The sequence below is a fragment of the Bos indicus genome, chromosome 20, assembly GCF_029378745.1.
Source record: "Bos indicus isolate NIAB-ARS_2022 breed Sahiwal x Tharparkar chromosome 20, NIAB-ARS_B.indTharparkar_mat_pri_1.0, whole genome shotgun sequence".
Lineage (NCBI taxonomy): Eukaryota > Metazoa > Chordata > Mammalia > Artiodactyla > Bovidae > Bos > Bos indicus.
Genome location: NC_091779.1, coordinates 19319537 through 19342045, shown reverse-complemented (window position 1 = coordinate 19342045; position 22509 = coordinate 19319537). Strand labels below are relative to the sequence as shown.

Below are 22509 nucleotides of genomic sequence, written 5' to 3'. Positions count from 1 at the left end.
CTCTGTCATCCCCTTTTCCTCTTGCCCTCAGTCTTTCCCAGTATCAGGGTCTTTTCAAATGAGTCAGCTCCTCGCATCAGGTGGCCAAAGTATTGGAGTTTCAGCTTCAACATCAGTCCTTTCAATGAACACCCAGGACTGATCTCCTTTAGGATGGACTGGTTGGATCTCCTGCAGTCCAAGGGACTCTCAAGAGTCTTATCCAACACCACAGTTCAAAAGCATCAATTTTTCAGCACTCAGCTTTCTTTATAGTCCAACTCTCACATCCATACATGACCACTGGAAAAACCATAGCCTTGACTAGACGGACCTTTGTTGGCAAAGTAATGTCTCTGCTTTTTAATATGCTATCTAGGTTGGTCACAACTTTCCTTCCAAGGAGTAAGCATCTTTTAATTTCATGGCTGCAGTCACCATCTGCAGTGATTTTGGAGCCCAGAAAAATAAAGTCAGCCACTGTTTCCACTGTTCCTCCATCTATTTGCCATGAAGTGATGGGACCGGATGCCATGATCTTAGTTTTCTGAATGTTGAGCTTTAAGTCAACTTTTTCCACTCTCCTCTTTCACTTTCATCAAGAGGCTCTTTAGTTCTTCTTCACTTTCTGCCATAAGGGTGGTGTCATCTGCATATCTGAGGTTATTGATATTTCTCCCGGCAACCTTGATTCCAGCTTGTGTGGTAGGCATAGGTTCAACCCCTGATTGGGGAACTAAGATATCCAATGCAGCATGGCATGGCCAGAAAATAAAAGCAAGAAAAAAGGGAACTAGAAAGGTCAGGTATCATCCACTTGGAGCCATACTTGTCTCAAATTGGTAGATATTGAAAGAAATTACTATTGTGCAAAGGCAGAGTGCATTAAAATGGTTAAAAAATATTGACAAATGTTTTCATTTAGGTGAAGAATTGATTCATTGGAAAATACCCTGATTTTGGGAAAGAGTGAAGGCAGGAGGAGAAGGGGATTACAGAGAATGAGATGGTTGGATGGCATCACCGACTCGATGGACATGAGTTTGAGCCTTCTACGGGAGTTGGTGATGGACAGGGAAGCCTGATGTGCTTCAGTCCGTGGTGTCACAAAGAGTCATACATGACTGAGCTACTGAACTGACTGAGGCTTGGCTTTGATGAGGACATTTTTTTGTCACATTTTTTACACAAAGTGAAGTGAAATTGTTTTGAATCTGCCAAGCTGTAGGTTTCCTAAGGATAATAGCTATGCATGTGGTTTCCTCTTGAGCATGTTTTCCTTCTCGATGTCTGGTCAAAAGTTGAGTCCAAGTTTGGTCAATAGTGTTCAGGTAGCTGTTTCCTTGTTTTCTTCCAAAGGATCCCAAATTCACTAGTTTCTGTAGGTTTTTTTTTTTTTTTTTCTCTTTCTTCTTGACAACTGTATTTTTAATATGCTGTCATTGAAATTTTATATTCTGCAGTGTGGCCTGACAAACAGCCCTGTTACCCATAAACACTGACTTTATTCTTACATCATCAGAGTTTTTCTCCTTGATTTTTATAGTCACCCCTGGGTGTGTGTGTGGTTATGTTTAATTATGTCTGACTCTGTGACCCCATGGACTGTAGCTTGCCAGACTCCTCTGTCCATGGGATTTCCCAGGCAAGAATACTGGATTGGATAGCTATTTCCATCTCCAGGGGATCTTCCCAACCCGGAGATTGAATCTGTGTCTTTTGGTATCTGTAGGGAATTGGTTTCAGGGTCCCCGAAGATACAAAAATCTGTAAATGCTCAAATCCCTTATGTAAAATGTTACCATATTTGCTTATAACCTACAAAAATCCTCCTGTATATTTTAACTCATTTCTAGATTACTTATGATACCTAGGAGAAGGCAATGGCAAACCACTTCAGTGCTCTTGCCTGGAAAATCGCATGGATGGAGGGGCCTGTGGGGCTGCAGTTCATGGGGTCGCACACGACTGAGTGGCTTCACTTTCACTTTTCACTTTCATGCATCGGAGAAGGAAATGGCAACCCACTCCAGTGTTCTTGCCTGGAGAATCCCAGGGACTTGGGAGCCTGGTGGGCTGCCATCTATGGGGTTGCACAGAGTCGGGACACGACTGAAGTGACTTAGCAGCAGCAGCAGCAATATGATACCTAATCCAATGCAAATGCTATATATATAGATACAAATACAATATAAATGTGTGCAGCAAATCCAAGTTTTGCTTTTTTGTAAATCTCTGGAATTTTTTTTTTAATATTTTCAGTCTAAGGTTGCTTGAATCTATGGATATAGAACCCTAGGATATGGAGGGACAACTGTGCTATTCTGTGAAAACCAGGTAGTCTGTGTATCATTTGACTTAGGTTTTTTGGGGAAAATCTGCCACCAGGAATTACTATACAAAATCCCTCTTACTAATATGATCACACTGTGAGTCAAATGAAAATCAGAGGAGGGAAAATATTTTTTCCAAGTGATGTCCTTTAACAAGAATATCTGAACAGTAGTTAGCTTTCCTCTCAATAGCTATAAAATTAGGGTGGGAACGGAGGTGGTAAAAAGAATCAGTTTCAGGGCAAATGCTTACAAACTAAAACTGGAGTAGAAGGTGTTCATTTTTGTTTGAGGTAATTGCCCTAGAGGTAAGAGTGGTGTTTTGAAATGCCCATTGGATTTATAATCAGAGAGATGTGTTTATTTCCTGCTCTTGTCACATGCTAGTGGTTTTACCTCCAATAATCGTTTGACCTTGAACAGTCCCTTGACATGTCAGAACAGCAATGTTCCCATATGGAAAATGACAACAAGAGCGTCTGCCTCCCACAGGGACGCTTTGTGAACAATCATCCAATATTTAAATCCTTTCCCAATGTTTCTATTTCATGCTCTTGCCTTTTCCCATTTTCTAAAAACTCCAATATAATGGTGCTTTTCTCAGTTCAGGTATCCTTGGCCCTCCATCTACTTCTCTCACTTATTATCTATCTGTTCATTTATTCAAGTGGTTCTTGAGGGCCCCTCTGCTAGGTAGATGGATAAATTCCCTCCACGGGGTATCCCCAAATGACGACAAGTCATCTCAGACAAAGATAATGCTTTCTGAATTTCAGATACCTCATCTCCCATTTTCCTTTCATTTCCATCCTATTGACATTTAAAAAAGGAAACTGCCTGGGTGCTCAGTGTTGAAGGAATCAGATGGAGCTTGTTGCCGGCAATCTTGGTTTCTAAGTAGGAAGTTACATTAAATCCTCCCACCTCACATTCAGATGAGTCTCTTGTGTTTCCTGAAGAGTAATCATGTGACCAGCTAGCAATCAAGGATGTCAGTAAAAAATTCTTTCCTTTCTCTGACATGTAGAAAAAGTTTTAATGGGATATTGTTAAAAATAAAGAAAACAAAAATCATTCTTATGGATTTCTTCCTACTAGCCCAACAATATACACCTCCAACAGATATCTATATCTTAAGGTATTAAATTAACATTGCAATGTTAAGTTTAAACTTGTGTTTAATGTCTCAATGAGAGATAACTACTCTTATAAATTGGTTAGAGCTTATAATAATTTAAAAAATATGCCAGAACATCTAAGTCACCATTCTCTAGTACTGAATCTCATTTTTTTTAGCAAATGGAAATTAGTCTTTAACTAAAATACAAAATTAAAGAGGAAAATAACAAGATTAACTTTCATATCCTATTAAATCAGAAGTGATGCTTAAAAAGATAATAGCATTTCAAATCAATCATGGCTTGATTATTTACTTATTAAAAATTTTCTCACTTTTAAATAAACATATATATTTACACACTTAAAAGACCCTGATACCGGGAGGGATTGGGGGCAGGAGGAGAAGGGGATGACAGAGGATGAGATGGCTGGATGGCATCACTGACTCGATGGACGTGAGTCTCAGTGAACTCCGGGAGTTGGTGATGGACAGGGAGGCCTGGCGTGCTGCGATTCATGGGGTGGCAAAGAGTCGGACACAACTGAGCGACTGATCTGATCTGATTGATATAATAATTACTATATATTTTCATTTATCAAATTTATGGATTATGTCATTAAATTCCTTTATATTATTACTTAATTTTCAGGGATGTGTACAATTTTGAAGAAGTAAACAGAAATATGCCTATATGATTAAGTATTTTAAATAAAGTTTTTATTATGTTTCTATTAAGTTTTAAAAAATAGTTTCAATTGCTATATTGTTTAGTACATATACATTTTGTGTAATTTTAAGCTCATCAATTGTGATCACAAATATGCAGGCAAATGTTTAACAAGCGGCTCTGGAGGAGGGTGAAGGGAGGCCCTGATTTGTGTCATTTCCCAATTTCCATGGTGTAAATATTGTGCCACAGCCAATTTCAATGTGACTTTATAAAACATGAACTTGGGAATAAAAGCTAATGATAGGTTCTCATAAGCCATTACCAGCCAACTCCCCAACACTAAGGATTTTATCTTTCTTACTATGTAAGTTCTCTCTTTATCCTATTGATGTTTAAACTTCACATTCCACCTGATCTAATTTTAATATTGCTACTCCTCCTGCATTGTTTTGGTTCACATTTGATTTATATATCTTTGCCTGTTTCTTTGTTTTCAATCTACATAAATATATCTTAAGTGTGCTTCCCACAAATTATTTATAATGATTGATATTTGTATGTATTTTGTAGTAAGAGATTTATGTACTTGCTCCCTTGTTTGTTAAACCAATCTGACACTGAGTGGGATGAATTGGTCCATTCACATATAGCATAATACTTTTACTTCATATTTACTATTTACATGTTATTAGAAAGGGTATACATTACTAAAGTTTATATTGAAAGATTAGAGACAGGCAAACACTCTTTTATGAAGATTCAAGTGAATGCAGACAACTCCCTGTATTGAAATAAATGTGTTTTTATGATCTTGATGAACAGAAATATTACATTTTGTTTTCTAATTTCCTTTTGTATATTCATTATACAAGAAGATAGACAGACAGACAGATAGACAGGTGAACAGGCTCACTTTGTACTGAGTGTATTAATTTTGCATTGGAGTTTGCTATATTTCATTTCATTTATATACCACCCCACTCTCCCTTTTTTATTTTATTTTTATTTTTTTTTATTTTTTTTTTCACTCTCCCTTTTTTAAACTGACATGATATCTTGGATTTTTTTTTAAGTGAGAGTAGAATAGAGGGGAAAAGGATAGAATATGAACAACATGCTTAGTTTTACCATATTTAGTAAATGAGCCAATGATATATTTAAAATGTTGCTGTTTAATAGATTGATTGATTGCCATCCCTACTCAAAGACACTGCCCCCGAATAAGATATTTTACAAGGACCACTAAAGCTATAGCTGCCCTGGCTGTGAGTGGAATCCAATCTGTGCATAAATGTGCTTTCAGCTCCTGCTACAGGTCTGAGACTCCACAGGCTCCCGCTGAATGTTGGCCAGTTGGCCACTTGGCAGTTACAGTATCATAGTCAAGGAATAACAATTGTCTCAGACTACAGTCTTCTCCTGGTGTCTTCATGATCCCAAAGTGGCTGTTCAGCAGTGGGGTAGATTCATCACTAAAATCCTGGCTCATCTAATTACCATTTTTCCTAATGGCCTTGTCACCTAAAAGAGGTGTGCCTGGGGTTTACAGAAAGGCAACCATACAAAGCAGTATTTTTTCTTTCTTTCTTTCTTTTTTTTTTTTGTTACAAAGCATGCTTACTTTTCTTTAGCTACACACTGCTGTGTCCTCCACTCTTTTCAAGACTAATTAAAGCTTCATCAGAGTTGTACTGCTCTATGTGGCATCACTGCTGGATTCAGGTCCCAGAGGGTCTTGGAGCTTCAGATAGAGTTTCATCTCTTAGTGCCCACTAATGAAATTAAACTTGAGTCTCTCACGCCCCTAGTCGAATATCTTCCTGTATAATTCTCTAATTTGAAGACTCCAGCCGATAAAGCAATTTCCTCAACTTTCATGATTTCCTGCTTATAATACTTCCTTTTTTTCCCACTCTTTGAAAAACAACATTAACAATGATGCTTTTAGTTTATTTCCAATGCTTGCATAAAACAAGAGTGGAGGGAAGGACAGGAGCTTGTAAAGCAAAGCTTTTGCCTAGGAAAGAGCTCTCCGGTTTAAAGGCTCCTCACTTTTCCCAGAGGTCCCATTGGAAAGCATTAAGCAACCCGTGGAACTCCAGTCCACTATTCAATATTAGAACTTTCTGAACACACTTTTACTGAACTTACATCATAGTCCTGTTATTTATTTTCACTCCAGGAAAGATTAACATTAGCAACTTTGAGGTAAAAGTTTATGGAATCAAATCGGATTTCAGTGAAAGGATGTTTCAATAAGAAGCTGATAATTGTGCAAAAGCTTTTAAGCTTAATTAGGTCCCATTTGTACATTTTTGTTTTTATTTCCATTACTCTGGGAGGTGGGTCATAAAGGATCTTTCCGTGGTTCATGTCATTGAGTATTCTGCCTATGTTTTCCTCTAAGCGTTTTATAGTTTCTGGTCCTACATTTAGGTCTTTAATCCAATTTGTATATGGTGTTAGATAGTGTTCTAGTTTCATTTTTTTTACATGAAGTTGACCAGTTTTCTCAGCACCATTTGTTGAAGAGACTGTCTTTTCTCCATTGTGTATTTTTGCCTCTTTTGTCAAAGATGAGGTGTCCATAGGTGTGTGGCTCCAAAGAAGACATACAGATGGCTAATAAATACTTGAAAAGATGCTCAACAGCACTGAATATTAGAGAAATACATATCAAAACTGCAATGAGGTATCATCTCATGCCGATCAAAAAGGCCATCATCAAAGTCTACAAAGAATAAATGCTGGAGAGGGTGTGGAGAAAAGGGAACCCGCTTAAACTGTTGGTGGGAATGCAAACTGGTACAATCACTGCTGGAGTCCAGCCCCGGCTGATCCAGGGTATTCGAAGGAGAGATGGCTTCGGCGACTATTTATTTATTTATTCATCAAAGATATAAAGAGTAATAGAATGAGGATAGCTCAGTAGGAAAATTCAGTGGAGAAAAGAAGTTGAGTAGCTTGGTTTATGCGGAAAATCAATATAATCCGTGACACCAGGTTAGCTCTGACCAAGGAGGCCGCAGGCGCCCTCTCGAATAGCGGAAGGTGCCCCACCTTAGACACCTTCTCGAGTGGGTCTTAGAAGCCCAGGCAAATAAATGGTCGCAGAGGATATTCGCGCTCCAGATGGAGACTCAGCTGGAAATTAAGGGGAAGAATGACATGGGGAGACCAAGCTTTGGCGAGCAAGGCCCCTAGCTTTCTTTTCTTTTTTTTTTTTTAAGTTTAAATTCCTGCAGACTTTATTAGAATCACATGGAGGACTGCTGCTCAAAAGCTTTTTCCCTTTAAGACCACCTTTAATCTCTAGAGTATACTTTGGCCAAGGCAGGGGAGGGTAAATGTCTACAGCCCAACAAATTTCTCATTAGCCCAACTTTCTCACCAGCTTATTTCCATTTTACAGCCACAGAAAACTTAAAGGAGTTATATGACACATTCATCTTCTCTTGAGGCCTAAGGCCTAGAACAGTCTATAGCAGTTACCACAGAAGGAGCACTTAAGGAATGTATTTATCAGGTTAGGAGTACGAGTTTCTCTGCCATGCATTTCTCAACATGCACTTCTGAGTAGTATTCTTCCATGTACAACAGGAGCAGGCTGGACAAGAATGAAACTCCAGAGTGTTGAATAGGCTAGTCTATTACATTCCACAAAAACTTCAAGGAATCACCCCCACCAACCTACCCAAGATCAAGTAACAGGCCATCTTCAATAGATTATTTGAACAAACGGTAATTAACGCACACTTCAACAGATTTATTTCTTTAAAGGAATGGATTTTGAAGAGAAAAAACATGGGGCAGAGAGGTATGGAATAGAAAATAAATATAAATGTAAGCTGTTTTACTAATTGCTTTATAACCACAAACTAGTACAGAGAATGCCCTGTACAAAACACAACAAAGGTTCAAAGATGGAGATGTTCCCTTAGGCAAGGCTGAAGACTTCAGTCTCTGGTATTTGGAATTTAGGCTGCAGTCCTTGTTTTTGGATGGATCACTGGGTGTGTGGCACAGTCCATGCTTTTAACCAGATTTGAACAGGAGAATGGCCACTTGGCCCAGGTAGAAGTACATGAAGTGTTTGGTTTCATGTGTCACATAACTACCGAAGTTCCTCCCCACGATGCAGTGCCAGGTGGGGTTGTACTTCTTGTCAAACTCCTTCTTGATATGGGCCGCAATGTCCTTCTCTATATTATACTTTTCCAATGCCTGAGTAGCACACTCCACCGAGTCCTGTTGCATCTCCTCCGACATATCGGCATTCTTGATTACGGCCTTTCGGTCACACATGGTTACCAAGAAGCAGGGGCTGGCCGACTGCAACGGTCTCCTGGGGGAGGGGCTGGCGAAGCTCACACCCGCGTAGAGAGGCGGTCGCTACCGAACTCCTCCTTGAGGCCCCCGCGCCCCGGGCTCCGTCCCTCTCGCGCCTCTCCGACTGCCGGCGACAGCCGGGTATGGGCCCGACGCTCCAGCGCCATCCATTTTCAGGGCTAGTTGATTCGGCAGGTGAGTTGTTACACACTCCTTAGCGGATTCCGACTTCCATGGCCACCGTCCTGCTTAGCTTTATTTTTAACAGGGGTTTTTATACCCTAAGTTACACATAGAGGATAATAGGGGATGCAAAGTCAGCAGTCTTTGATCCTTATCAAAAACCAGGGTTTCTTTCCTGCAAATTTATCATATACAAATGGTTTAGGTGATTTACATCATCTTCTGGCCAGAAGGCTTATTAACATTTTATGACTCTGGACAAAGACTTGTCAACAAAGACTTATTTTCTCTAAGAGTAATTATTTTAAGATTTGGCACCATCTTCGGAAGATAAAATTGCATTCCTGTAGGGCAGATGTGTAATGGGTTTACAACAAAGGAAAAGAATTTATTACCTTAAGGGTCTAAAGTTACTAACACCAAGGCCACTACTTATTTTTTCTACATACCAACTATATTAATTAATACACATTCAAGGATACAATTCAGGGGATGTGGAAACTTGGCAACAAACATTGGCTCATCAATGAAATCTTTTACTAGTTTTATTCTGACAGTTTCTAATTCTCTGAGAGGCTCTAAGCTATTTGAATATCTTAAGCTTCCCTGCCTCTCGAGGTTGGGAGACTGTAAACAATCGTATGCATAGCTGTAGGAGTCCGGGTAAACTTGTCAGGCGAGTTAGAGAGCCATCTGAGGGGTTTGGATTTAAACACTCCTAGTTGCCCAGGAACTTTATTAATTGGAGCTGTAAGTTAACTCTTTGACAGAGAGAGCGAGATGGTGGTGGGGGACAGCCCCCAGTAAAGTCAGAGGTGAGAGCACAAAGCAATAAAGTAGGCAGACTCTGGTTTTTTGGGGGTAGATGCTTGAGAATATCCAGGGGGACTCCTGAGGCTCGATCCCGCCTTTGTGTATGCCGAGCCTCCTTCCTCATGACCTTTGTCACGAGTGGAATGTCTCTCGCCGGCTCCCGGCAAATCACTATGGAGAACAGTGTGGAGATTCCTTAAAGACTGGAAATAGAACTGCCTTATGACCTAGCAATCCTACTGCTGGGTCACCCTGAGGAAACCAGAATTGAAAGAGGCACACGTACCCCAATATTCACTGCAGCACTATTTACAAGAGCTAGGACATGGAAGCAACCTAGACATCCTCCGGCAGATGAATGGATAAGGAAGCTGTAGCCCATATACACAATGGAAAATTATTCAACTATAGAAAGAAACACTTTTGAGTCAGTTCTAATGAGGTGGATGAACCTGGAGCCTATCATACAGAGTGAAGTAAGTCAGAAAGAGAAAGACAAATATTGTATATTAATGCATATATATGGAATTCAGAAAGATGGTAATGATGATCATACATGCAGGGCAGCAAAGGAGACACAGATGTAAAGAACAGACTTTTGGACTCAGTGGGAGAAGGTGAGGGTGGGATGATCCAAAAGAATAGCACTGAAACATGTCTACTACCATATGTGAAGCAGATGGTCAGTGCAAGTTCAATGCATGAAGCAGGACACCCAAAGTTGGTGCTCTGGGACAACCCAGAACCATAGGGTGGAGAGGGAGGTGGGAGGGGGGGTTCAGGATTGGGGGAACACATGTATACCTGTAGCCCATTCATATTGATGTATGGCAACCACCACCACAATACTTTAACGTAATTATCCTCCAATTAAAATACGTACATTAATTTAAAAAGAAGATGATGATTTGGAAAAATATCAGTATCTAGTCTATCAGTCAAAAGACGCGGAAACATAAATTAAGATGATGGCTTAAAATAGCATAGGCTGTTTTGTAAATTTACATCTCTTGCCTTGATTTCTCCACCAAACTCCAAACTTACATTGACAACTCCTAACTTAACTTTGTAATAGAAATCTCAGTCTTAGCACGGGCAAAACAAAATACCTAACCCTGTCTGCTCTTTTCTTCATTTCCTCTTCTTGGTTAATGGCACCACCACCTATAGCCCACACCAGAGAGAGGAGTAACTGCTCACCTACCTGCATCCTTTCCAAACTGTCAGTAAGATTCTGAAAGTTGGAAGGTGAAAGTGTTTAAGTATCAATCCACTTCTATTTACCCCCTGCTACTCCAAATCCAAACCACCAGTATCTTTGGCAGCACTACCAAAATGACCTCTGGTGTCTCTGCTTCCCTTCTTGTCTCTCTCTATTTGATTCTCTGTAAAGTGGACAGGTCTTTCTAAAAATGTAAATCAGTTCATGCCATTCTGCTAGGAACCCTTCTGTGCTTTCCACTGCACTTCGAATAAATCCCATCTCATTTTCAGGTCTGCAAGCTCCTTAAGGAGTTGGCCTCTGCCTGTTTTTCTGACCTTATCTTATACCACTCTCCTTCTAGCTCAATACTGTTGAACCCTGCTGGACTTCTGTTTTTGTTGAAGATGACAAGCCATTTCTTGGGATCTTTGCTATTTCTCTATCCAGAATGCTGTTCTTCCCACAGAAATTCACATATCTGGCTCTAGCATATCATCCATATGTCAGCAAAAATTGTTTTTCAGAAAAGCCTTTGTTGGCAGATTAATTTAACATAAATCTCTGCCACCCTCTATTGCACTGCCCAGTTTTGTTTTCTTTAAAGCACTTATCACTATGAGAAATTGTCTTGTTCACTTATTTGTGAACTAGTTTATATTTTGACTCCTCTCTCTTGCAAGGGCAACATTGCTAATAGGAAGGCAAGTCACTTACGTGACTGCAAATTTTTTAGTAACCACAATATAAAAGCAAAATAAATAGAATTCATTTTAAGAGTATACTTGAACTCAGTACAACTAAAATATTCTTCCAATAGGTAATCACTATTAAAATATTAATGAGATATTTTACTTTCTTTTTTTTATACAATATCTTTGAAACTCAGTGTGAACATGCCTCTTCTGAACCGTCTCTAATGGGATGAGCCACATGTCAAGTACTTGATAGTTACATGTGGTTGATGGTGGCCATGGGAGAGTTCAGCCCCAGAGTGTAAGCTCCTTATGAATCGAGACCTTGCCTGTCTTGTTCTCTGCCGCCTTCCTTGTATTTATAGGGAGAACAGTGCCTGGCACATAGTAGGCACTCAAGAAATATTTTGTGAGTTAGAGAACAGTTCAAAGAATTCTGAGATCCCTGTGGAATTCCTCAGTAAAGGTTAAATACCTAATTAAAAAAAATATTGGAGTATAGTTAATTTACCAGGTTGTATTAGTTTGAGGTATACAGCAAAGTGGTTCAGTTATGCATACTAATATATTCATTCTTTTTCAGATTCATTTCCCACACTGGTTATTACAGAATACTGAGTAGGGCTCCCTGTGCTATACAGCAGGTCCTTGTTGGTTATCTATTTTATATACAGTAGTGTGCATATGTTAATCCTAAGCTCCTAATGTATTTCCTCCTCTAGGTTTCCCCTTTAGTAACTATAACTGTTTTTGAAATCTCTCGGTCTGTTTCTGTTTTGTAAATAAGTTCATTTATATTGGATATTTTTCTTTCTTTGTCTGATTCACTGCACTTGGAGTTGATAATCTCTAGGTCTATCCATGTTGCTGAAATGGGATTATTTTGTTCTTTTTTACGGATGAGTAAAAGTCGAGAGTGAAAAAGTTGGCTTAAAGCTCAACATTCAGAAAACGAAGATCATGGCATCCAGTCCCATCACTTCATGGGAAATAGATGGGGAAACAGTGGAAACAGTGTCAGACTTTATTTTTTGGGCTCCAAAATCACTGCAGATGGTGACTGCAGCCATGAAATTAAAAGATGCTTACTCCTTGGAAGGAAAGTTATGACCAACCTAGATAGCATATTGAAAAGCAGAGATATTACTTTGCCAACAAAGGTCTGTCTAGTCAAGGCTATGGTTTTCCCAGTGGTCATGTATGGATGTGAGAGTTGGACTGTGAAGAAGGCTGAGCACCGAAGAATTGATGCTTTTGAACTGTGGTGTTGGAGAAGACTCTTGAGAGTCTCTTGGACTGCAAGGAGATCCAACCAGTCCATTCTGAAGGAGATCAGCCCTGGGATTTCTTTGGAAGGAATGATGCTAAAGCTGAAACTCCAGTACTTTGGCCACCTCATGCGAAGAGTTGACTCATTGGAAAAGACTCTGATGCTGGGAGGGATTGGGGGCAGGAGGAGAAGGGGATGACAGAGGATGAGATGGCTGGATGGCATCACTGACTCGAAGGATGTGAGTCTGAGTGAGCTCTGGGAGTAGGTGATGGACAGGGAGGCCTGGCGTGCTGCGATTCATGGGGTTGCAAAGAGTCGGACACGACTGAACTGACTGAATATTCCATTGTGTATATGTACCACAGTTGAACACCTATCTTTATATATAATTTCAAGGCCTTCATATAATTGAAGTAAACAAATCATTTATGTTGAATGAGAAAATGTATTGATTTCATAATTATGGATTTTGGGGAAAGGTCCCCAGTTTTTTGCATTCTCCATGATCTCCATGATACTGTTCAGTTCCCCACTTGGCACCTACTAAATCCTTATATAAAAGGCCCTCTCTCTGTTCATCTCACTAGAAAATTCTACTCACTTCTCAACATCCCACCTCAAATTCTCACTGCTACGGGAAGTGGGTCTCCTCGAGGCATCTTTGGACACAACTTCATTTCAGACTCCTCTACACTTTGGATGGCCCTCTATCATAGCAATAAACCTACTCTTAAAACAGAGTTGACCTATTTCTTCATCTCAGTTTCTGTGAGGAGAATCTTAATTCCACTTCTGGGTTGGTAACAGTATTAGAGTCACACTTTAGATCTCTCCACAGGAAGACAATTAATTTACCTGATTGACAAGATGGAAAAAGTCTGACATACACTGGTCCCTGCATGTCAATGGTTGCAACTGATGTGTCTCAACTGTCCTGAACTCAGAGGGAAAGGAGTTTAATTAGCTCCTCAGAGACTGCCACAGTAATGCATTTGTTAGAAAATGGTAAATATATGAGCATCAGATAAGGATCAAAGTACCTTGTTTATTGTTGTAAATGTAGACTGGACATCTTGAGTACAGGGTTAAGATCAGGCCTGGGGTGATTCAGGACTGTCTGGGAGAATCATCTGCCTTCTCATGGCACTCTTTGTCAGAAAAGACAGAGTGAAGGTAGATGTGGAAGGCTGTGTCCCCCTGTTTACCTGGGCAGGAGAGCTATGGGGTGGCGTGGAAACCCAGGATTCTGGAATTAGAACAGTTCTGCAAGGTTAGATGGAAACAGAGGACAGAGCTGCTTCTCTGTGTTAAAGTCACCCCAAGTAACTAACTATTGTCATGGCAGCTGTCCATACTCCACGAGAGTAAAAGAAGCAGTGTGCTGGGTGGGTGCTAGCCCCCCTAATGACATGAAGCTGCTTTATCTGATGTATCTCGTCTGGCATCCTTCTATGATGCTAAGCAAACATAGTATTAGGTTGAAGTCTATTGTGTCTTGTGAGTTTGACCATGTCAATCTATAGCAACTCCTGTTTCAGGGCAGAATTGGGCTTTCTAATACTCCTTCCCGAGTTTCAGTCCTGAGACAAAACAGCTGGAGGAGGAAGCTTGCAGAGAATAAGGGCTCATTTCTTGTATAATAAATTGATGCTTCCCTCTCAGCCATCTGAGAGCTCGGAGAGTGAGGACAAAGACAAGGCCACCTGTGCTGAGGGTTTGGTCCATTAGGAGGGGTGGTGATGAGCGTGAGAAATGAGAACAAAGCAATCGAGAGTGCTCTCATGACCCATGGCTTCTAACTTACAAGCACAGTATAAACCGAGAGAAGTCTCTGAACCAATGAATTGCTCCTTAACCAGTCTGACAAGTCAATCTTCTCCCCCTGGATAGGAGTGACTCAGAGGTGGGGGAAATTTATGTTATTCTGATACAAATTTGAAAGAAAGAGAACAAAGAACATGGGCCTGTGAACATTCTGTAAGCATGTGTCTCCAGGAGATGACTCAGTTCACAAAGTACAGGCCTTTGTTCATCGATGTGTTTCTAGCTGTTAGCCAAGTGCCAAAACATAAGGAATAATGATTTCAAAGAATAAATGAACTAAAAATGAATGTCTGATCAATCTTTAACCCTCAACTTTTACATTATATGTATATTTTTCTAAGTTTAAGACTTCTCCAAAGTTTACAGTTGGGGGCAATGCAAAAATTCTGTGTTGACTATGAAATTTATATTGCTTCTTTCCTCTGAAGACCTCTAAGTTGTACACATGAAAAATATCCATGCAAAATTAATCGAATTCAAGTTCTTACTGATATCTGAAGTCAGAAACATAGTCAGTATTGGAAAATTGAGAACATTTTGGAAAAGCACCATGTGCCAAACAGCCTATTTCAATTCTTATAATTTCACACAAAAGCCAAATGTTACAGGGATCATAAAGACCAGTATCTTAAGGTTTGTGTAACATTTTCCATGGAAGCCAATTTCAAGCAAGGGAGTAGAAGCTGAAAAAAATGGAAAAGAGAATAGGCTATATATATTTTTTTTAACAGAAAAGGGAAAATATCCTTACAAGGAAGACCTATTATCAAATTAGTGCCAAATAGGATAAATTATTTGAATAATCTGACTGATAGAACATTTAAGAGCTCTTCCTGACATGACATTTAGAACGATTACAATTTAACATAAATAGCTTCTGGAACTGGATAGCAAAGCAGATTAATGAAAATGAGTCAGAACAATCAAACAAAGACACCCAGAAAGTTATTCATTGTGAATTCTGGGGCATATAGTTAGTTTTCCTTCCAGGTTTAAGGTAAATTACCTGATTTGAACTTTGAGCTTATGGTCAAATGAAAGATTTTGAGAGCCTCTGTGGCCGAAATGATTTTTAGCCTTCTAACAAAATACTTCATTTCTGCCAAAATAGCTTTAAGGTACACTTGGTAAAAAGATAAGGCTGGGTTGGAGAAGGCAATGGCACCCCACTCCAGTACTCTTGCCTGGAAAATCCCATGGATGGAGGAGCCTGGTAGGCTATAGTCCATGGGGTCGCTAAGAGTCGGACACGACTGAGTGACTTCCCTTTCACTTTTCACTTTCATGCACTGGAGAAGGAAATGGCAACCCACTCCAGTGTTCTTGCCTGGAGAATCCCAGGGACAGGGGAGCCTGGTGGGCTTCCGTCTATGGGGTTGCACAGAGTCGGACACGACTGAAGCGACTTAGCAGCAGCAGCAGCAAGCAATAGTAGTTAACACTAATTGCATATTAACCTGACTTAAAACTAAACAGTTATCGTGTAAAAAGGACAAGGCATGAGACAACAAATAAAAATAGTTTATGAGCCAAAATTTCCTGATGCATTCAACCACTCAGGTTTTCTTAAAATTGATTTCGCAAAAATGAGTTCAGGATCTCCTAGGAAGTATTCTATTTCAGTAGCCCAAAAGGGTTAAGCATCATAGTATCATTAAAGCATGTCTGTATCTGATCGGGGACCTCCCTGCTGGTCCAGTGGTTAAGACTCTGCACTTCCAATGCAGGGGTTGGGGTTCAATCCCTGGTTGGGGAACTGGGGTCCTACATACTGGATGATGCAGCCACTTTTTGGGCTTCCCTGATAGCTCAGTTGGTAAAGAATCTGCCTTCAATGTAGGAGACCCCAGTTCAGTTCCTGGGTTGGAAAGATCCCCTGAAGAACGGGAAGGTTAGCCATTCCAGCATTCTGGCCTGGAGAATTCCATGGACTATATATAGTCCATGGGGTCACAAAGAGTTGGACCCAACTGAACCACATTCACTTTATCTGATCACATAAAACTAAAATTCAAATTCAGTCATCTTAGTTTTACTTTCAAGTCCAGCTAAGCATCATATTGCTGATAAATTAAGCCATCCGGTTGTCTGTCTATATATTTCACAATTTTGTATGACCCTCACTCAACTTTACTGCTCAGCCAGAGAATGTTAAATCAAAAACAAACAAACAAAAATGCTCAACAGGAAAAGATGATTTAGAAAAAGACCAGGGACAAAAGGGGAGGCAGGACAGGGCTTGGTCTCATTCTGATAGATGCACCATTAGAGACACTGCAGAAAAAGCTGGGGCAGCCGAACGTCCAAATAACTCAACCTGAATTTGATCTTCACAAAAATGCCTCCATTGTTTCCTTTGAAACAGTAGGGCTGAAAAATAATATCATAAAAGCTCACATTAAAATGTACATATGAAAAAGACATTAAAATAAAAAAATTAGGCTCTTGGAATTATCTCTGCCATTTCCAGTTGTATTAGGACAGTTAATTGATGTCTTAATGTATCTGTTAACTTAATACTTTCACATAATGTTTATAGAGATCAGGGGAAGCTATGTACTTAATGGAAAATGTGAGTGTTTGCTTGATAGTAAAGTGAAAAAAACAAATGGAAGAAATTTAAAAGTGGAACAAAGGAAATAATGTGGGGTCTAATAAAAAAGAGTGGCTTTTTAAAGATCTAAAACATTTTCAAAATCAAAAAGAAAAGAGAAATAGAGAAAAAAAGGGGGGCGGGTTTGGAAACAGCAAAAAGGAACTTGAAAAATAATGGCATGAAACTCTGCCAATATAAAATTAAAACTTCCAGATATATGTTACAGAAAATACTTCATTTTTTTTCATTTTTATAAAGAGCTAAGGATCCAGGAAGTAATCAGATTTAAAAATAACCAAGAAGAAACATGGGATGTAAAAGAAAATATTTTTAAACACTTTCTATATGTTTCAGTGTAATTTTGATGAAGTATCCATGCCTCAGAAAAAGTCTGAGGATCCTCTTTAAGATTTGTCTTCAGTGTCTGCTATGTTATTTTTCTTATATGCTTGATTCTTTCATTGTTGCTGATTCAAAACTCCTAAGCCTGGTCAATAAGCTGGTGGAGCTTTCGATTAGCTGGTATTGCCAACCCTCAGCAAGAATTCTTTTTTTAAATTAATTTTTATTGGAGTATACTTGCTTTACAATGTTGTGCTAGTTTCTGCTGTCTAGCAAAGTGAATCCACTATATGTATTCATATATCACCTCTTCTTTGATTTGCCTTCCCATTCAGGTCACCACAGAGCATTGGGTAGAGTTCCCTGTGCTATACAGGAGGTTCTCATTAGTTATCTGTTTTATACACAGTATCAATAGTATATACATGCCAATCCTAGTCTCCCAGTTCATCCCACCTCCCCTTTTCCCCTCGGTGTCCGTATGTTTGATCTTATGTCCAAGAGCCAAATAATGTTGACTTAGTGAAAGAAAAGAAAGTGAAGTCGCTCAGTCATGTCTGACTCTTTGTGACCCTATGGACTGTAGCCTAACAGGCTCCTCCATCCATGGAATTTTCCGGGCAAGAATGCTTGCCATTTCCTTCTCCAGAACCCCATCCTATATCCTGTATACAACACTAATAAATATTCTAAGGAACAGAACTATTTGAAGGTCAGATCCCATGAACCAAGCAGACACAGCCCAGAGTATCTATCACACATAGGGTAAAAAGCAAGTTAGTCTACAAACTGTTGGCAAAAAGGCTCCATTTCAAGTGCCAGATCTGATTCATTTGTAGTGGCTATCTGGAACACTTCCTTTGGAAAGATTGCTAAGCTAAGTCTCAGATCAGAGGCCAAAAATATTGGAATAAATAAATTTATAGTGTGGGAGTAGTAGAAATCATATGTATTTGATACACATTTGTCACCCTTGATGTAAAGATAAACTTGGCACATCAGATGTAAAGACTATCTAGAGAGACTTTCTTGGGTTGTTCATGGACTGAGTCTAAAGCGATCGTAGGTAGGGATTAAGCATTAGTCACCCAAACACACACACACAACATGTTATTCACATACACATACATCGAGCAATTTTAACAGGGGCTGCAGGATACAGTCACAGAAATATATTATTCAGAAGAACAGCACACATTAGAATAAATAATTTTTGGTTTGTTAAAAAAAATCATGTTCTTTATTGAATAGTTAACTATTGTTAGATTTCTCTATATTAAAAGAATAAGTCAGTAAAATTCATTTATGTATATGCCCAATTACGTAAATTATTTCCCATTAACACAATTATGTGGATTTCTTCCTCATTCTCTCCACAACAAATTATCATTGAAGCCAGCCGTGCAGGGGTAGGGGTGAGGGTGGGGGGCTGGTGGAGGGGAGGCAGGGCTGGCTGCCTCTGTTACATCCTAGCTGTTTTCCCCATGTTCCATCAGCACCATCTTCCAGTTTCTCAAGGACCCCACAAAGAAAGAAAAGTAACTCTCTTTGCAAGTGATTCTGACTTTGTGGTTATCCACAAAAACTAACGGTCTTATTTTGATGTATATTTCATCGCAAAATGAAACGATCAGTGATAGACACAAACATTTTGTCAATGCTTATGTTGACATACTAAAGCCCTTCACAAATTCTCCATAATAACCTAATCACACAATTATCCCTTAACTGCTCAATTTTTGACTATTCTATTTAAGTAGGGTTTTTTTTTTTTTTTTACTTATTATTTGCATTTTCCTTGTTAATTTAAAGTAAGAGGTAAAAGAGGCCACCTGTAAGCCTGGGATCACATGCAGGTCGCATGTGGATACATATGCAATTAGAATTTATCCTTTCTCTTTGAAACACCCTGGAACGGAGGGTTTTGTTTTTAATTTAGAAAACTCCTTGTGTTTGATCCTTTTGAAAATCCTGAAGTAAAAGGACGTATATCTGAAATGCTCAGTTTCACACTGTTACCAAGTGCTCATCCTTATTTAGTTTTCAGACAAGTACTCTGTTTATAAGTACAGTCAGTTTCAACTGAAACATCAATACTAGATCTAGTAAGGGCTTGTTCATATTGGCAAGAAGTACATAAAAGAGAACTGGCAGATCTTTTCTATATTTGAATTCAAATGACAGACTGAAAGATAGCATCTTTTCACCTGTAATTGGACTGAAAAGGGCCAGAGGAGAGGGAGGCTCCCCTGCTGGTGTTCCAGCACATCCTTTGTTAGCCACCTGCCCCTCACTTAAAGCAGTATCTATTAAGGATGTCACAGGACTTATCTTTTAAGCTTTCTGTAACTTCTGTGTTATTTGTAAACCTAAAACAAAAAAGTATAAAACTCAGAAAATGCAAGATTGAAAAGTGAACCTAGATTTTGAAAATGAATAGTTTCTAAAAAGTCCAGGAACCAAGCATGGAAAATTAATCTACTTATTTCAAACTGACCTTTCCATCACCATCCAATAAAGTAATGACCTTAACTTAAGGTACACACACACACACACACACACACACATCTAGTACAGAGACAGGCTAGGACCTGGAACTTGGAACCCTTCTCTGCAGTGCTTGCACCTGGACAAATTTCTCCCAGAGCAACAAAAACTAACTTTAAGGGCCTACAAACAACCATGTGCATGCAGAGTTGGGGCAAATTATGGGCAAGAAGATGCAAAAAGACCAAAAATCCAAATGCCACTTCTGAAGAGCTGGGAGCAAAAGCAGGGTACAGCACCTAAGCTGTGGGTGGGCACACCACCTAAGCTACCCCTCCAGCCCAACCCCTGGTCAGACTCTCATCCTCACCACACATAAGGAACTCGTTTGCCACCCCTTCAGGGAGCAAGTGAGCTAGCTGTTCTTGCTCCCTCCTGTTGTATCAGGGGGCTTCCCTCGTAGCTAAGTCTGTAAAGAATCTGCCTACAGTGCAGGAGACCCAGGTTCAATCCCTGGATCAGGAAGATCTTCTGGAGAAAGAAATGGCAACCCACTCCACTATTCTTGCCTGGAGAATCCCATGGACAGAGGAGCCTGGCAGGCCACAGTCCATGGTCGCAAGGGATGGACACAACTTAGCGACTAAACTACCACCACTGCCTCAGGGGACCCAAGAAGCCTTGCCTGAATTTCTTGTCTGGCCTTTCATCAATTCCAATTGATTAAGAAGGCCAAGAACCCTGGTTAGTAACAGTATGAGATATTTGGGGGAATATTAAGGACTATTATTTCCATTAGATATCAGTGTGCTCAGCAACATTAGCACTAAACTCATCATCTTGAGAAAGCATTTCCCAAACATCCTCTGTACATTTTAGTAGTAGCCATCTGCTGCCCTTTGAGGATTAACAAATTAGAACATTCCACACTGACGAAGAAATAAAGTGTATACAGAAAATGGAAAAACATCAAACATATTACCAAGAAGGTAAAGAGCATATTTACATTTTATATATAAATAAAGAATTACAAAACAGAGAATCATGAGAATTGCTTATTCTGATGGGTTCAGATCACAGCTAAACAGCTTTTTTTTCCCCTAACTAGGAATGTTTAAAATCTCTTATTAACAGTAACCCTTCAAAATAAAAGCATTTTTTTCGTATGTTATTTTAATGGTTAAGACACCATCTTTGTAACACCATTTGCTAGGGCACATGGCAAGAAGCTATAAAAGTGTTAAAAGGACTTGTCTTTTGGGACAGCAATGGTTTGACTAGACGCCTCAGCATATTAAAAAATAGAAAGTTTTACAACTTGCCTAAAGAAGGAAAAAGAATTAACATTTGAAATGGATTAAGAAAAGGTCAGAAACAAAAACAATCTATTTCCTTAAGAGATTGGTTTGGTAGTGGCATTTTATTTAGAAATTATTGTTTTCTGACAAGAGAACCACTAGAACAGAAAAACAGCACTTTTTAGGTTTGAGGGAAGAAATACTCATAGCATCAATAGCATTTAAAAGGTAGTATGTGCGGATAGAATGGTCAAAGTGACGCCAGACTGGTTGCTCCAGTGATCATAAAACTAGGAAAATGAGATGAACAGTATCAGTGCCTTCCAGACTTGGTAGCCAAGGGCAAGATTATCTAAAAGAATTGATTATTTTTAAAAACTGAGGTGATGGGATTTCAGCTGAGCTATTTCAAATCCTAAAAGATAATGCTGTTAAAGTCTTGTACTCAATATGCCAGAAAATTTGGAAAACTCAGCAGGGCCACATGACTGGAAAAAGTCGGTTTTCATTCCAATCCCAAAGAAAAGCAATGCCAAATAATGTTCAAACTACCGCACAATTGCACAATTGCTAGTAAAGTAATGCACAAAATTCTCCAAGCCAGGCTTCAACAGTACGTGAACTATGAACTTCCAAATGTTCAAGCTGGATTTAGAAAAGGCAGAAACCAGAGATCAAACTGCCAACATGCATTGGATCACTGAAAATGCAAGAGAGTTCTAGACAAATATCTACTTCTGCTTTATTGACTATGCCAAAGCCTTTGACTGTGTGGATCACAACAAACTGGAAAATTCTTCAAGAGCTGGGAATACCAGACCACCTTACCTGCTTCCTCATAAATCTGTATGCAGGTCAAGAAACAACATTTAGAACCAGACATGAAACAACAGACTGGTTCTGAATTGGGAAAGGAGTACATCAAGGCTGTATATTGTCACCCTGCTTACTTAACTTATATGCAGAGTACATCATGTGAAATGCTGGGCTGGATGAAGCACAAGATGGAATCAAGATTGCCAGAAGAAATATCAATAACCTCAGATACTCAGATGACACCACCCTTGTGGCAGAAAGTGAAGAACTAAAAAACCTCTTGATGAAAGTGAAAGAGGAGGGTGAAAAAGCTGGCTTAAAACTCAACATTCAAAAAACTAAGACCATGCCATCATTTCGTGGCAAATAGATGGGGAAACAATGGAAACAGTGACAGACTTTATTTTTGGGGGCTCCAAAATCACTGCAGATGGTGACTGTAGCCATGCAATTAAAAGACACTTGCTCATTGGAAGAAAAGCTATGACCAACCTAGACAGCACATTAAAAAGCAGAGACTTTGCCAAAGGTACATCTAGTCAAAGCTATG

At 39.4% G+C, this 22509-nt stretch overlaps 2 protein-coding genes across 13 annotated transcripts in view; both read right to left on the bottom strand.

The window, feature by feature from the left end:
- Window positions 1-22509, bottom strand: part of PDE4D (phosphodiesterase 4D) — a 1602952-nt gene that overhangs the window by 872498 nt on the left and 707945 nt on the right. The gene's annotated exons all lie outside the window — the stretch shown is intronic.
- Window positions 7848-8707, bottom strand: LOC109560619 (dynein light chain 1, cytoplasmic-like). Its single transcript, XM_070774952.1, has one exon. The coding sequence runs from the start codon at window positions 8405-8407 to the stop codon at window positions 8138-8140; it is 270 nt and encodes an 89-aa protein (XP_070631053.1). The 5' UTR covers window positions 8408-8707; the 3' UTR covers window positions 7848-8137.